The sequence below is a fragment of the Aedes albopictus genome, chromosome 3 (genome assembly GCF_035046485.1).
Source record: "Aedes albopictus strain Foshan chromosome 3, AalbF5, whole genome shotgun sequence".
Taxonomy (NCBI): Eukaryota; Metazoa; Arthropoda; class Insecta; order Diptera; family Culicidae; genus Aedes; species Aedes albopictus.
The window spans coordinates 303,524,242-303,540,347 of NC_085138.1; the positions used below are offsets into that span (position 1 = coordinate 303,524,242).

Below are 16,106 nucleotides of genomic sequence, written 5' to 3' on the forward strand. Positions count from 1 at the left end.
CAGAAGATTCTAATGTATGAAATGTTGTTAATACATATACGGGAAATCAAATATACCGTAGATTTTTATGTATTTGTATTATTTTGAACTGTTAAATATGCCAAGAACTGTCTGTTTTGAACTGTGATCTTACATTAGATTCAATGGTTTGGGGATGGTTTTCTATTGTGAAACAGAAGATTTTTATGTTTTCGAATTGTTCCAAAAAGTGAATTGCACGGTAAACGTATTGTTTTGGGTAGTGATTTTATTTATGGTTCCACATTTGATTCAATTGTTTTGGAATTGTTTTCTGTTGTGAAACAGAATATACTGTTTGTACTGTATTTACATTGAACTCAATGGTTTGGATATCGTTTTCTATTGTGATACCTTGTGTGATACAGAAGATTCTTATGCTTTCGAATTGTTTCAAACAGTGAATTGCACGGTAAACATATTGTTTTGAGTAGTAATTTTATTACTGATTCCACATTTGATTCAATGGTTTGGGAATTGTTTTCTATTGTGATACACAAGATTCTTATGTTATCATATGTTCTTTGAGCAGTGACTTAATTACACATTAGATTCTATTGTTATGTAATTGCTTTCAATTGTGATTACGGAACATACTGTTTTGCCCTATCCAATGGTTTAGGAATTGTTTTCTATTGTGAAACAGAAAATTCTAATGTTTAGGAATTATTTTACAAGCGATTATGAACATTTTGGCATGATTTGATCTATTTCTGCTTTTTACTTTTGTTACTGATTGCTTGAGAAAATTCTGAAAAACAGTGAATCTGAACTATCTTTATGCATTTGGACTAGAAGCTTGTATATTTTATGCTACATTCAGGGTTACATTTGAAGAACACAGATCGAACAATTATCTAATATTTGGATCAATCATGTCGTAAATCGAGTAATGTTCAATTGCATTAATGATTGAAGCTTGGGCTCCCATGCCCCATTGGCCAGATAACTGGGTTTAGCAGACTAAGCATTATATGTGGCAACACTATAAGCGGCATGATGGAACCGTGCCTAAGCGCGCTAAGTGCTATTAGACCACTAATGTAGTTGCATTTAGTAGGTGATGAGGTACAAAAGTAACATTACAGCGTGCCTCACCATTATTGTAGCACTTAAATATACTCGATTTACTACAGCTTGAATCTATATTAAAAGATTTGTTCGAAGCATTCAAATGCAAAATAAGATTCTAATTCTATGATATATTAAATATATAACAAATTTTGTTTGTTATTTTGAGACATGTTTCCCCAAAATGACACAAAAGTGATTGCACAAATTAAGTTACTTAAATTTTGTCTACAGAAGCTTATATAACTTGAAAAGTTCTTCAAATATTCGAATCACTCATGTCTAAAGTAACGTCTAATTGCATTAATGGTCGAAGCTTAGGCTCCCATGCCCCACCAGCCAGATAACTGGATTTATTGATTGATTGATTTGTCTTTATTATAGAGACTTTAAGCCCTTGGCTGGTTCGTCTCTAACTGGATTTAGCAAACTAAACACTATATGTGGCAACACTTTTTGCGGCATGATGGAACCGTGCCCATCGCGCTAAGAGTTATTAGTCCACTAATGTAGTTGCATTTAGTGGGTGATGAGGTACATAGTATCACTACAGCGTGCTTGACCATTCTTCTGGCAATGAAGACACCCGTTAGACTAAAGCCTGGAGCCCATAGCATAAATTTGCACCGATTGGGTTAAACTTATGATATGTGTTCCAGTCTTAGAGAGCGAACGTATATAAGAAGACCTTTCATAACGTCCATATGCCAAAGATAGTTCTAATTCAGTAATAAATTTAATGAAACGAATGAAATTTTCAACATAAGAAACTATTGGTAGTCTACAGTTTTACAACAGATTCGATGGTTCATTTTTATACGGGTTACTCCTAAGCCTTGCCCTAAACAACAAAATGACACAAAAAACTGCTCCAATTCTATGGATTCTACTTCCACTATTGATTATGGCAAGTGTAGAGGTTCTTATTATCAATAGTGACTATTAAAATTTATCTCTCGGAACCTAGCAAGCCTGAGAACAAAAGATGTTTACAAAGTTCTTACAGTTTTTTATACACGGGAAATTTGAACCCAAATCAATACCACAGAGGCTTTTGGATTGGTCAATTCTTAAGATGGGTACCGTGTTCCTACCTACACCAACGAACCCCCTTCCCCTCACCTCTTACCATGCTACATTGGGGATAGCCTCCTTCCTACTTGCCACAAATTTGTATCCGGAAATTTTCCTGTGCCCGGGGTCGTAAGCGTACCGCATCCACTAAATCTTCCGCTGTAATGGGATTTTGAACACGAATGCCGCAGTCTACATCGAACCTGAAATTATCATAAAATTGTTCTTCAAACCGTAGGGCGATATGAATTAGAATAGTTCTAAATTCCCTAAAAAATCCTACCTTTCTCAGCACATCAGAAAATTCCTTCAGCTTTCGTTCTGCAACTTTTCCACATTGATCCGGTACTCCTCGTAGGCGGCGATGGTTATCGTCGACAGTTGGATCGATTCATCTGCGCTTGAAGCTCACGCTGCCGAACACCGAAATGCCACCTTGAACTGTATCGTACTGTCGGCTGGGATCAGACCTTTTTACTTTGGAAACACCTAGCACCAAGCCAAGCGCGATCCGGAGGATTTTTTACCGGTTTTGGCCGGATCAATTGGAATACGTACTGAGGAAAACACCTCGGAAAACACCACCGCAAAACTTTTTGTTTTTTTGCACAGACAACTGACATCAAAACATGCACGGTAAAAAAAATCTATAATGTGGAGATAAAAACACACCAAAAAAATTGGAAATGCGTATGTTAAAACATATGGTAAACAATAGAATTTAATATTACATGAAAATCTAATGTGATTCTATTGATGATGCAATTTGCAAATATATTATTCACAATTGAAAAACAATACATTCTTATGTGTACGGAACTTTCTATTGTAAATCAATGGTTCCAACAGAAAATTCAATAGTTCATTTTTTTCCGGGAAGCGACGTAATGATCTTAAACTTTTTACGTCATCTGGTTCGTAGATATCTAGAGATGAGTGTAGACTTTATTTTTTTAGAAAAAAGTTAGATTTGCCTTATTTTTTCAAGGGATTTGCAATGTATTTCTCATTTAGCTTAAATCATTGCTACTAAACAATCAATTGCTAATATGACTTCCCGTGAATTCTCTGTTTTCTGGTTTTACAGAAATTCTTTTGGCAATATTTGAACAGGCATTGATGTTATCCGCAAAAGTTGTTTTAAAGTGATCAATTCGACCCCTGATTACGGTACCTCTACCCGGGTTACTTCCTGCACGGTCTCCCTTATCGGTGCAACTGGAGATCAGGGGTATCACCACAGAAGACATAATCATAAATCGTCCACGTACTGACTGATGGATGGCACTTCTCCGACATCATTGACGACAGGACCTATCTTGGTGACATAGACTCAGATCAAAAACTCTATCAGCAACAGTGCCGCCGACCACCACGATACAACCTTAGGCTATCGGCTGCGACCAGCAATCACTCGATCAGAGTTCGAGACCCGCTGGACGCAATAGTTGAAAACATGGGTTGTGAATTATAAGAAACTTTTTTCAATTTCTGACGATGTCGGTAAACTAGATTTTTACTATTTTCATCGATAAAACAGTTCTGAATGATAACTAATTGATAACAAAAGCAGCTAACAATCAGCTGTATTTTTTCATGTTGATAACTAAATGCAATGTTGAACAAAATATTGTATAACACAATTAGTTATCATCTTGAACTCAATGATAACTCCACTTCTTATCATGTTTAGTGAAGCCTCGTAGCCGTGCGGTTAGGGTCACCAAGCTTATAACCGCACCATGCTATGGGGTGAGGGTTCGATTCCCGCTTCGGGCGTTGAAACTTTTCGTGAGTATAGTTTCTTCCCCGTTCCCACTGGTGCATACCCCGTTGTCCGTTGTCTAATGTTAAGTTTAAAACAGTCTGTACAGCCGAAAGCTGAAGACGTTGTCCGTGTCTTTTTATGTTGGTATTCGAGAAGTAAATTTGAGTTATCATTTCTGTTATGTTGGCTCTTAATTCAACCTAAATGATAAAAAACTCAATTATCAAACGAATGATAATCAGGTAATAGAACTTGTTATCATTTTGTTATTCACCTTTGCTCGGGCAATCGTCTGTCACCTGAAACGAATGAGCTCATGGGTTATCAAGCCGGCTTCATCGACGGCACGTCGACAACAGATCAGATTTTACGGTAAAAATCCTCCAGAAATGCCGTGAATACCAGGTCCCAACGCATCACTTGTTCATGGACTTCCAGCATACGACAGTTTGATATTTTACATAAGTTGAACCAAGACAGAAGCTGAAATGGAAATCCTTTTGCATTATGTAAGCTCAGCATACGCAATGTTCACTTTTAAAATTAATCAATCAAACTACATCTTGGACAGGTGTAATAAATATCATAGAAGTTATGAAACTGATCACACGTATAAGATTTCAGCCGGGTTCCAATTGTCGACTATAATTTCCCACAAACTCAAATTTCCTGCCTTCCAAAAATCGCAAACCGACCATTAAGCCATCAAGTTGGTCAAAAATCTCACCTGTTTTGATTGATGTTTCTCGCCCAAAGCCGCAAAAAGACAAGCACTCTTTAAATAGTTTTCGCTTTCCGTCTTCTCCTCAAATTCCTCCGTTCATCGTCGATCGTACCGATCACCTGCTTTCATTCACATTCCACTGAACCCATTCAACGACGTTCGATACTCGAATATCGATCAAAACATTCGCACAATTCAGTCAATTCGATTCGATCACCAAATGAACCGAGAGACTCCACAAAACCCCAAACAAATATTTACATAACCCGCGCAATGTCCAACTCGACGGACACCGACCGTATGTACCATAATTAACCCAATTAATCACATCGACTCGCGATCTCATCATCCACAACTCACGATTTGTTTCCCTTTCTTTCTCGCTCTCTTCCATCCAGGCGGCCACTCCTCGGTTGGTTTCGCTGCGCGGTTCCGACTTCACCGGACTGGGGGTGGAAGTGTACGGCGGTCTCAAGGAGGGCATTTTCGTGAGGAAAGTCATGCCCCAGGGCCCGGCGGCTGGATCCGTAAACCCAGGTAAGTTTGCCGCGTCGCGCCATATTTGGAGCAATTATTCGGCAAACGCATTTCCCGAAATGTCGTTCGCTATCGTGTAGAAGTGATTTCAATCAATTAAAAACTAATTTATGTCGTTCGGTTGGTGTCACGATTAGCCGATACTCTTCGTCTGAACACCACGTGCCATGTAATTTTGCCGTTACGTCAGGTGTCCAAATCTATGTAAGGGACTTTTGCGTCATCTGGTTTGTAGTATTTATCCTCGACTAACCAATTCGAAAACTTATCTTCAGCGCTAGCTTCAGCGCCCATCATCGCCGCCCCGCCAATAAACTGTCTATTATAGTGAGATGGCATACGACGATTTGACTTCAAAAGCGGCAACAAACAAAGAAGTGTTTGCGGGACCATCATAATCTGGGTGTTCCCTGCGTTGTTGCGTACTTGCGTGTCTACACCGTCGTAGTTTATCTCAAACAACATGATGCCTCAGATAGTTGTTAGCGGTCGTAAAATTTGAATAAATATTAGTTTTGCGATTGGAAGCGCGTTGTTCAGAGCTAGTGAAGATGAAAGTGGTGGCGTTGTAGACTTCATCAACTCACTCAATCGTTATTTTAGATGAGGGGAAATGACACTAGCAAGCTCATCTTGCAAACTGAACAGGATATTGGAATGTACATATTTGAACTATTTTGTCCAATAATGTTTGGATTAATTTGATTTAACCAACAAGCGTTTCATATGGAATATCGTACATATTGGCATGCCATTCACAAGACAATGATTTTCATTTACTTACTTAGTTCTGTCGGGAGTTCGTCCTTTTAAGCATCGTTACTGTTCTCTCAGCTTTTTGATAGCCTTGGTTACCTCTTCTATCGTCGGGGACTCCACAGCTTGTCCACCGTCTTAATGAATATTTAATGTGCTACAACTCGTACCGGTGAGTCTACGCCGGATGAAGCATTCGCCTTCACTAGTCATGGACGAATTGCTTCCAATCGTCCTGAACGTTTGGAGTCCTTTTTATAGATTGAGATAATCTGCTGGTCAGATACTTTCTCTCACTTCTCTCACTTTCTCTCTTCCTTACCTTTGGAGTACGCCCATTAGGGATGACTTCTGGAAAGGGGAACCGTACATGAGTAAACTCTAATAGTAAGCAGCTACCGCCTGTTCACTCTCCCCTGGAGGCTCTGGTCCTGGCTGGTACTTAAACTACGCGTTGAACTCAAGCTCCTAGATGGGGAAGGGGCCATCTTATCTAGCTGTTGTACGGCTCACCATTTTTTCTGAAGTTCAAGTACGATTCGAGAAACCGTAGAAGTAACCGAATACACATTCTTTCAACAATGTTTTCAGGCGCATACCTCCTGCATACTCGACCTTTGCTCCACGAAACGTGGACATTCAAAGAGCACATGCCGCGCAATCTCGTCGCAGTCTGCACACTCCGGACATCGGGAGAGCCTACGTGTCCGAATCTGTAAAGATACCACCTAAAACATCCATGGCCTTACAGAAATTGTGTCAAGCTAAAGTTCGCCTCGTCATGACGATGATTTTCTGTTCATGGATATGGGATCGGATTTTTTTCGCGTGCATGAGGTCCGCTCGTCCACTTGGACATGCTCGGTATGAGCCTGTGTGTCCATCTACCATTGCTGGAGGAATCCCATTTCCTCTGCCACTTCAGCATAGACGATGTTCTGAAGATTCGCCTCGCGCCTCTTATGCCGCATCGGTCGAAGCACTCTTCGTCCTCTGCCACCACTAGTGCTATGGGCATCATGGCCGCTAGCACGCATACCACGTCCTTTGAGGCCGTGAGGTATGCGCGCACATCAACCTTTGGTACTCTCGAATTGCGTCACGATTCACCATAAGGGCATTCGACCATGCAGCGCGCTACATAGTAGTATGGAGACCGCTACTGTAGCGAGCAGCTAACGCTTACTCAAGACTATTGTCGAGCTATTTGACATTATCTTTGACAATGCTATTGACCCCCAATTACTTCAGTGAGCGCTTGGAATTCATCGTGCACCCGTCTGTGATTCAGACTTGCGGTTGTCTACTACCACCACCTCCGTTTTGTGGTGCGCGAGTGCCAGTTGTCTCGACCTCATCCAGTCCTCTAGTATGCCGACTGCGTGCGCTGCTGTCAGTTCTACCTCCTCTATCGACTCGCCGTATACCTCGAGGGTAATGCCATCGGCAAAGCCGACCAGCATTACGCCCGTTAGAAGTTTGAGCCTCAATACACCATCATACGCCGCGTTCCTAGGTGGAATCCTGAGGTACCCCCGCGGTGATGTTGTAGCTCCTCTCGCCTTCCTTGGTGTCATAGATTAGCAGCACCCTATTCTGGAAGGAGCTCTCCAATATCCTGTATAGACTCCTAGGTGATGAATGGCGCATTCAATTGCGCCCTAGCTGATACTGTTCAACACATTCTTCACGTGCAGTGTAACGACTGCGCAATAGCGGATTCCCGTTCGCTTCTTTTGGAGTACTATCTCGGCCGTTTTGGTTACAGCCTTGATAGCATCCACCGTTCATCGAGCCTTCCAGAAGCCGACAGTGACTTCTGCACAACAAAAACCTACGCTGCCGTGACTCTTCTGTGACAAGTGTGTTACTTGGGGGGAAATAATCCGTACCCGGAGCTTTGTTCAACTTAAGCGACTTCGCTATTACAATGAGTTCGTCGTTTGTCACCGGGGAAACCTCGCTATGGCCGGTGTGGCCATAGTGGGACGGGGGCCCATGGTCTTGTATCGTGGCACTTCCACGATCTTCTACAGCATCTCAAGGGGGTTCAGAGGATATTTACACATTCTCCGTTTTTACCATGACTACTCTAAAGGCATCACCCTATGGGGTCGTGTTGGCTCCCTGACTAAAATTTTCGAAACACGCCCGCTTACGTGCCTTATTCTCTCCACTCTGTAGGTCTCACTTCGTTCCATTCTACCCTCATCGGTGCGAGCTCTTTGCATCCTCCTCCTAGTTCTTAGGCCGGATGCGTGGAGTTCCGCGATTTCTGCACACCACCATCATACCGGTTTGCGTCCATTTCTGGGTATGGATCGCCTTGTCATTGTGGCGTCACATGCATGACTAAGGTTTCCGACTAGATCGTCGCTGAATAGATCGTCGGTGTTACCAATAAGCGATCGCTCCAAAAATGCCGGCTTATCGAAGCGCTAGATCAGTCATCTCCGGTCATGACGGTTGATGACCTTCGGCTGTGGCAGTCTTCCTCCTTGTTCCACCCTGTATCGAATCGCCAGTTAGTCACTATACGTGTATCGACCCATCAGTCCAAGCTAGGGTTTAGACATGGGCTCCAGAAGGTCGCATTAATGATGATCTCTGCATGTTCCTACTGTAGGTTTCGTTTTTGCCGCCTACGTTCGCGACATCCACGTTCAGTCTAACCATTTCTTTTTTTTTTTTTTTTTTTTTTTTTTTTTTTTTTTTTTTTTTTTTTTTTTTATTTTATTAAGTTTTTATTTGAACGTTATAACACTTACATTTCACTTATAATTTAATTATCGTATTACATTGATTACTCTATGTTCAACCAATTTCCAAAACAGTTTTGAAAAAATTTCCTGGAATTCCATCTGGTTTCTCTAATGTTCTTTTTAAGCACAAACAAACTACAGTTTGGGTAACTACTTAAAATATATGTATACGTGAACATTGTTAACCACATAGCTGCCTTGTGTCTTTTGTTTTTTGTATCAATTTTCCAACTAAGAATATCTTCTGGGTCGTCTACTTTTATTCGCACGCGTTCTTCTAAAGTATTGGCTAGCCAAGTTCTTATACTAAGAGTACGCACACATTGCGTCAGAATGTGTTTATTGCTTTCAACAATTTGACAATATTCACATATATTAGTAGACAGCCTTCCAATATTATACTTCATTAATTTATCTTTTGAAATTATCAAATCGTTGTACAGTAAAAACATTTGAGATTTACAATCACTTGGAATAAACCCATGAGACAAGTTTTCCCAAATGTTTTCCCACATAACGTTCGGAAAAACATTTTCAATTTTTGGACAAATTTTCCTTTCATCCACAAAATACGAATATAGCAATTTCACCGATTTTAAAACAGGGTTATCCTTTACACGAAGAGCAAGCTCTACCCATTCCTTAGTATTTCTGCCCAAACATTGAACCTTTGGATGGTTCAGCAACACCAAATCTTCGCTGTTTGGATCTCCATCTAAGTTTAAAACATTTTTGATAAACAAAGCTTTAGCTTTTGATTCAATATCGATCAGTTTTATGCCACCTTTTTCAAAATCCAAGTACAACTGGTTCCTTTCGACTTTGAAAATTTGTTTTGGTCCCCAAATAAATTTTCCGACAACTTTCAGAAGCTTCGCTATATGTTGGTTGTTCGGAGGGAAAACTTGACAGATGTACCACAATTTTGAAAGCACGAATATATTCACTAACCATGTTCTTTGGATCAAATTAAGATTCCTTGATTTATGCAAGTTTAACCGGAATTGAATATCTTTGATAAGCTTATCAAAATTGTGCTTGATAATCCATGACCACTGTCCTGATAAAATAACACCAAGAACTTTTATTTCTGTAACTTCTTTGAACTGTTGTGGCCCACCTTTTGCATTGTTTATCCTGATGAATGCTGATTTTTCCATATTTAGCTTGATACAGGATATTTCAGCGTAGGAGTTAATAATTTGAAGGACCAAATCAAACTCAACGTCATCCCTGAGAAACATCACCAGATCATCCGCGTAGGCCAATACTCGGATAAAATTTCCGGATATTAACACCCCACGAATACCTTGCGTGATTTTCCTGATTAAAGGCTCAATGTATAGTACGAAAAGTACCATGCTGAGCGGACAGCCCTGTCTAACAGAGCTTTCTATCTTTATTTCAGGGGTCAAGTAACCATTGAACATAACACGGGATGTAGCGTTGGCGTACAAATTCTGTATGCAATTGATAAATTTTTCCGGAATGCCAAACTTCTTCAAAATCATCCACAAAAAATTGTGATTTACTTTGTCAAATGCCTTTTCTAAGTCTGTACTTAGAATAAATCCTTTAAAACGTTTAGAGCCCTGCGACTTTGCAATCACAGATCTTAATTGCTTCAAATTTTTAACACAAGATTGTTCTTCAGTACACGCAATCTGCCCTGATCCTAACAGCGGCTCAACAACAGATTGTAAGCGACAGGCTAGGATCTTCGTGAAAATTTTGTAATCCGTATTAAGCATCGATATCGGACGGAACTGATCCAACTGAATTGCATCTTTAGTTTTTGGAATTAATGTAATGATACCTTCGGAGAATTCCTTCTGAGGCCTCAGCGAACCATCTAAATAGGCGTTGTACAAATAAAGCAGATCAACTTTTAATTTTTCAAAATTTGTTTCGTAAAATTCATATGTGAGTCCATCAGGCCCCGGACTTTTCTTCCTAGCAGCATTTTGAATGACATTTTTTAATTCTTCTTCGGAAATTGGCCTCATCAAGTATTCAGCTTGTTGTTGCTCAAGCGATTTGTCGACCGAACTCAAAAACAACTCTGCATTCTGTACATTCAGAGGATCAGCTTGACGTCGAAATGTCTCTGAATAGTAATCGTGAATAACTTCTCTCAGTTTACTTGTTTCTGTGACAAGCTCATCTCCAATTTTCAATTGAAATGAACTCGATTGTCCATACTTGTGTAATTGATTCGAAACGTGATACAAACTTAGTTTTTCGTTTTCTAGCATTGAACCACCTGAGAAGCGGGAACCATAATATTCAAGCCTCTGTAATTCAATGTTCATGAGTTTAGATTTAACAATTTGCAATTCGATTTTGGTATCAACTCCTCTAGATCTATCAGCGCTGAGTTCGTTCATTCGTCTGTATAGTGAACTTTTTTCCGCATTTATTCTGTAATTCAGCATTCGGCTTTCCTGTTTATAAACATATTGCAATTTAGGCTTTAAAGCATTATTCCACCAACTACTACGGTTTACATTATAAATTTGTCGAGTTTTTAAATTTTCTAACTCAACTTCCAACCTTTGAGAGATCTGAGGATCTTTCAAAAGGCTCCCATTTAATTTCCAAAAACCGCGACCACGATAGCAAAGACCTTTGGGATCAACCTCAAAGGACATGATTACAGCCATATGGTCCGAAAACGCTACAGGAACAGTTTGTATACTACGCACATTTGCTAAAAAACTTGGAGAGGCATAAAACCTGTCTAAACGGGATGCTGCATCAGCTCTGAAAAAGGTGAATTCAGTGTTGGAGCCTTTCAACTCACTTTCAACATCTTTAAGTTGCAGGTTCTTAGTCAAATCTCTTAGTCCATTACTCATATTGGCAATTGCACTACGGCTATCCCGCTTGTTAAGAATGCAGTTAAAATCTCCCCCAATTATGGTGTGCAAATTATTTCCCTTCACTACATGCGCCGTCATATGATTCCTGAACAACTCATCTCTTTCCCGCTTTTTGTTAGTCCCTGAATGCGCATACACATTAATCAAGTTCATATCATCACAAACGATTGACAGAATTCTCCCACTTGGATCATAAATCACACTTCTAAACCCTTGATTTCTTCGTATAAGAACTGCTGTCCCTTTGTCCTGATCACTGATGTTAACAAATGCTCTGTGTGTGTTAATGAAAGAAAAGTCTTCGAACAAGACTTCCTGAAGAAAAACGAAATCTAGATTCTCATTGATTATAAAATCCCTAAGCAATGACTTGTTAACGTCTGTTCTAATACTGTTCAAGTTGATCGTCGCAATTTTCTTCGAATAGGTCATTTTAGTTCGTTTTTACTTACGCTGTGATGTCTTACTTACTGCTCCGAGTTGATCATCGGTGCTCGTGTCAGCCTGATCAATTCGGGGTTGCTTACTACTGCTTCTTGTTCTTCTCTGCTGAGCCTCCAGCAGAGATACGCTTCCAGGGACTCTGATGGTTTCGGGATCCGAATCATTCGAAGATTCGTCTTTGTCGCTACGGTTCTTCTTCCTTCCTCGCTTCTTCGTCTTCTGTTCTACGAAGGGTTGCTGATTTGATGACTGATCCTGCTCATCCGATTGCTGACTATCGACATCAATCGGTACGCCGTGGCCTTGTACCAATGGTAATGGTTCTTCCGATGTGACTGCTGGTGTCTGCTTCCCTGCTCCGACTTCTCTCTGTTCAGTAATACTGCTCTCAGTGACAACGTTTTCTTCAGTTCCGTTCATGTTCGATCCGGAGGCACATTGCTCTGACTGCACCGGTTCTGATTGCTTCCTGAGTACTGTCATTTGACATTCGAGTTGGCTTTCTTCCATGCGCTTGGCGAAATCCGGACGAAGATCACGGGCCTCAACAATATCGCTGTACAACCTACCTTGCACTGAAGATTGCGCGACGTTCCTTTTCGGGCAGTTTGCCTTAACATGCTCCGTGCTTTTGCAGAGGAAGCATTTATTGACCATTCCGTCATGATAAATCCTGGCTTGGAAGTGTCGAATCCTGATTTGAGGTGGGATCTCTCTCGTAACCTCCATATACAGCCCTCTTACTGTTGAAAACACGGGAAATCCCGTACTTGGGTGGTACTTTTCGCGAACCTGCTGCCTGATGATGCCGTACGGTGATAACGCCTGGTAAATTTCCTTCTCCTCTATCTCCGGGGGGAGATTGAAAACCCTCACATATTTGAACGAGTTGTCTGCTTCCGATACCGTCACACTGGCCGCATTACCGTTTGCGTAATTGAACGTTAACACCGGCTGCGTGTTTCGCAGCACCCGCTTCATGAAGCTCTCACTTTTGAACTTTACGAAAATCGCCATTGAATCCTTTTCCTTGTGGATCGAGTAGATCTCCTCCGGATTGAATCGTCGCTCCCGACAGAATTCAAACATTTCCGCATCCGTTGGTTCCGATGAGTCACGACCGAAGGAAAACTTCAGCGTGTTGACTCGTACTTTTGTGTCTGCCATTTCCACCACGTGATTGAAACTTTCCTAACCTCACTTTTATGTCTGCAATTTAGAACACTAGCGCTATGCAATGGACCGTGCCATTGTTCCACCACAATTCGCTTTCAACACTTTGTTGTAGAGCTCTATCGATGCACGTCTATCCTCGTCCACGTTATGAGGTCGAATGTGCTAGATCAGTCATCTCCGGTCATGACGGTTGATGACCTTCGGCTGTGGCAGTCTTCCTCCTTGTTCCACCCTGTATCGAATCGCCAGTTAGTCACTATACGTGTATCGACCCATCAGTCCAAGCTAGGGTTTAGACATGGGCTCCAGAAGGTCGCATTAATGATGATCTCTGCATGTTCCTACTGTAGGTTTCGTTTTTGCCGCCTACGTTCGCGACATCCACGTTCAGTCTAACCATTTCTTTAAATAGAGCCCAGCCTTTCGCGTTAATTGAGCGACTACCTCTCTCAGGCGTTGAAGTCTCCACCGATGACCGCGGGACTCAATCAAGACGAGAACTGGTCTATCGGCCACCTAGAAGGGGAATTACAACTGCAGTAGTATACCCCGTTGATCTTCGCTATTGCGAAACCCTCGTGTGACGTGGAAATTATTTCCTGGGCCGGGAAACGACCAGTTATACAAATCTTGGCCTTATCCGCTACCCAGTTCCCGTTATCGAGAAGGATATGGTATGGGTCCGATAGTACGGCAATTACTGTACTTGACTCCGAGACTGACTGTCACAGCAACCGTTATGCAGCTTCACAGTGGTTCAGATTTAGCTGTGTCGTCTGCGTTATCGCCGATTGGTTCGACCTTCTCGCGTGCCTGGACATTTAGGCCCGCTCGTTGTGTGACCCTTGTTCACCGTGCAAATCAGACATTTTGGTGCCGAGTTGCACTCCCTGGCGATGTGGCCTTCACTCCGTACTTCCTACAAAGCTTGCTCTTGTCCGGGTCTTTATACGCCCACGACTTATGTCCTTGATGAAAAGAACCATGAGGAAACGTAATTTTTCGAGAAGTTTAACCGATTGGATAGAGCAAATGCTGTCAAAGAGGGAAATATCAGCATTCAGCATACTTAGGAGATTCAGTTGTAAAGGTAACAGCTATACAAGGCTGTCCTCAAGGGGGAGTAATATCTCCCCTCCTCTGGTCCCTGATTGTTGATGACCTTCTAACAAAACTGCAGCATCAAGGTTTTGAAGTTGTTGGATTTGCGGATGACATTGTTGTCATTGTCCGTGGGAAATTTGATAATACTGTTTTCAATCGAATGCAAGAAGCATTGAGATTTACTTTAGTTTGGTGCAAAAATGAAGGGTTGAATATCAATCCCCCAAAAACAACGATTGTACCCTTCACTAGGAGACGAAAAATCTCTATATCGGAACTGAAGCTAGGAGATGTCAAACTATCTTTATCTCTAGATGTCAAATTTTTAGGAGTTGTACTAGATAGTAAACTCTGCTGGCATAAACATGTGGAAAAATAGTTAGAAAAAGCTAGAAATGCTTTTTGGGGCTGTAAAAGAACTTTTGGGAGGAAATGGGGCTTGAAGCCGAAGATGATACCTTGGATTTATATGGCCATTGTGAAACCCATTATTACTTATGCTTCTATTATTTGGTGGGAAAAGACCAAACAAGTTACAACTCAAACAAAATTAAACAAGCTACAAAGGCTTGCAACAGCTTCACTAACTGGGGCAATGCATAGCACCCCATCAAAAGCTTTGGATGCAATGCTAAATCTTCTGCCATTGCATGATTGTATTCAAATAACAGCTGCTAAAAGTGGTCTAAGTATGAGAAGGTCCTTAAATCTTAATGATTATAATCTTAGAGGGCATATGAGCATACTAAAGACTTTCGAAATCGACCCAGTATATTTGGTCAATGAAGATCACATGATAAAGCGTAACTTTTTTGGTCATCTATTTTGTGTTGCTGATGTGACTCGTCAGGATTGGGAAACAGGGGAGCCAGATTTTCGATCTGGTTCAACTTTTTTTTACACTGACGGCTCAAAACAAGACAATTTGGTTGGGGCTGGTATTTTTGGCCCTGGTGTCAACGTTTCATTGCCACTGGGAAGGTGGCCTACTGTCTTCCAGGCTGAAGTCTATGCTATTTTGGAATGTGCCGACATATGTCTCAAAAGGCGCTATAGAAATGCTAATATTTGTATATTTTCGGATATCAAAGCAGCATTGAATGCTTTGAAGTCCAAAGTGTATACCTCGAAACTAGTCTTGGAATGCTCAAAGCTACTGCAGCAATTGTCCTGTCGCAATAAGGTTAATCTGTATTGGGTTCCTGGGCATCGCGGAATAGAAGGAAATGAAAAGGCTGATCGGTTGGCAAAACAACCACTCAATTCATAGGACCGGACTTGGATTGGCTCCAAGTGCCTTAAAAATGAAATTCAAGATTTTAGAAGAATTTAAAATTTAGCGTAACTGGATGAACATAACTGATTCTCGTCAATCTAAGCGATTTATAACACCAGACGCCATTAACACACTAAGGCTAATAGACCTGAACAAAAATGACCTAAGTACTTACACTGGACTAATAACTGGCCACTGCCCTTGCAAATACTATCTGAAATTGATTGGTAAATTGCAAGAAGATAAATGTCGATTTTGTAAATTAGAGACTGAAACGTCTGAGCATTTATTGTGCGAGTGTATTGCACTTTATCACAAGCGCTGCAGATTTCTGGAAAGGGGCCTAATAGGGCCTCAGGAAATTTGGGCTTCTCATCCCAAACATGTACTAAGTTTCATACGAAATGCGGTACCTGATTGGGACAAACGCCATTTGCTGTGAGGATAGTCACTCCTGATAGTGTCGGTTCTTTTCAGTACGGCAATAAAAAAAAATGAAGAGGATGACGCCACA

At 41.1% G+C, this 16,106-nt stretch overlaps 2 protein-coding genes across 3 annotated transcripts in view; one reads left to right on the forward strand and one right to left on the reverse strand.

Annotated features, from left to right (window-relative positions):
• The window catches only part of LOC109413122 (formin-J), a 401,246-nt gene that overhangs the window by 372,668 nt on the left and 12,472 nt on the right, over window positions 1-16,106 (forward strand). For both annotated transcript variants that reach the window (XM_029857359.2, XM_029857358.2), the window contains exon 4: window positions 5,054-5,192. In XM_029857359.2, coding sequence (XP_029713219.2) covers window positions 5,054-5,192 — 139 coding nt within the window. The remainder of the gene's footprint in view (window positions 1-5,053; window positions 5,193-16,106) is intronic.
• LOC134291415 (uncharacterized) lies at window positions 11,401-13,367 on the reverse strand. The gene has a single exon (XM_062859137.1). It carries the CDS (start codon window positions 13,201-13,203, stop codon window positions 12,037-12,039), a length of 1,167 nt encoding a protein of 388 aa, XP_062715121.1. The 5' UTR covers window positions 13,204-13,367; the 3' UTR covers window positions 11,401-12,036.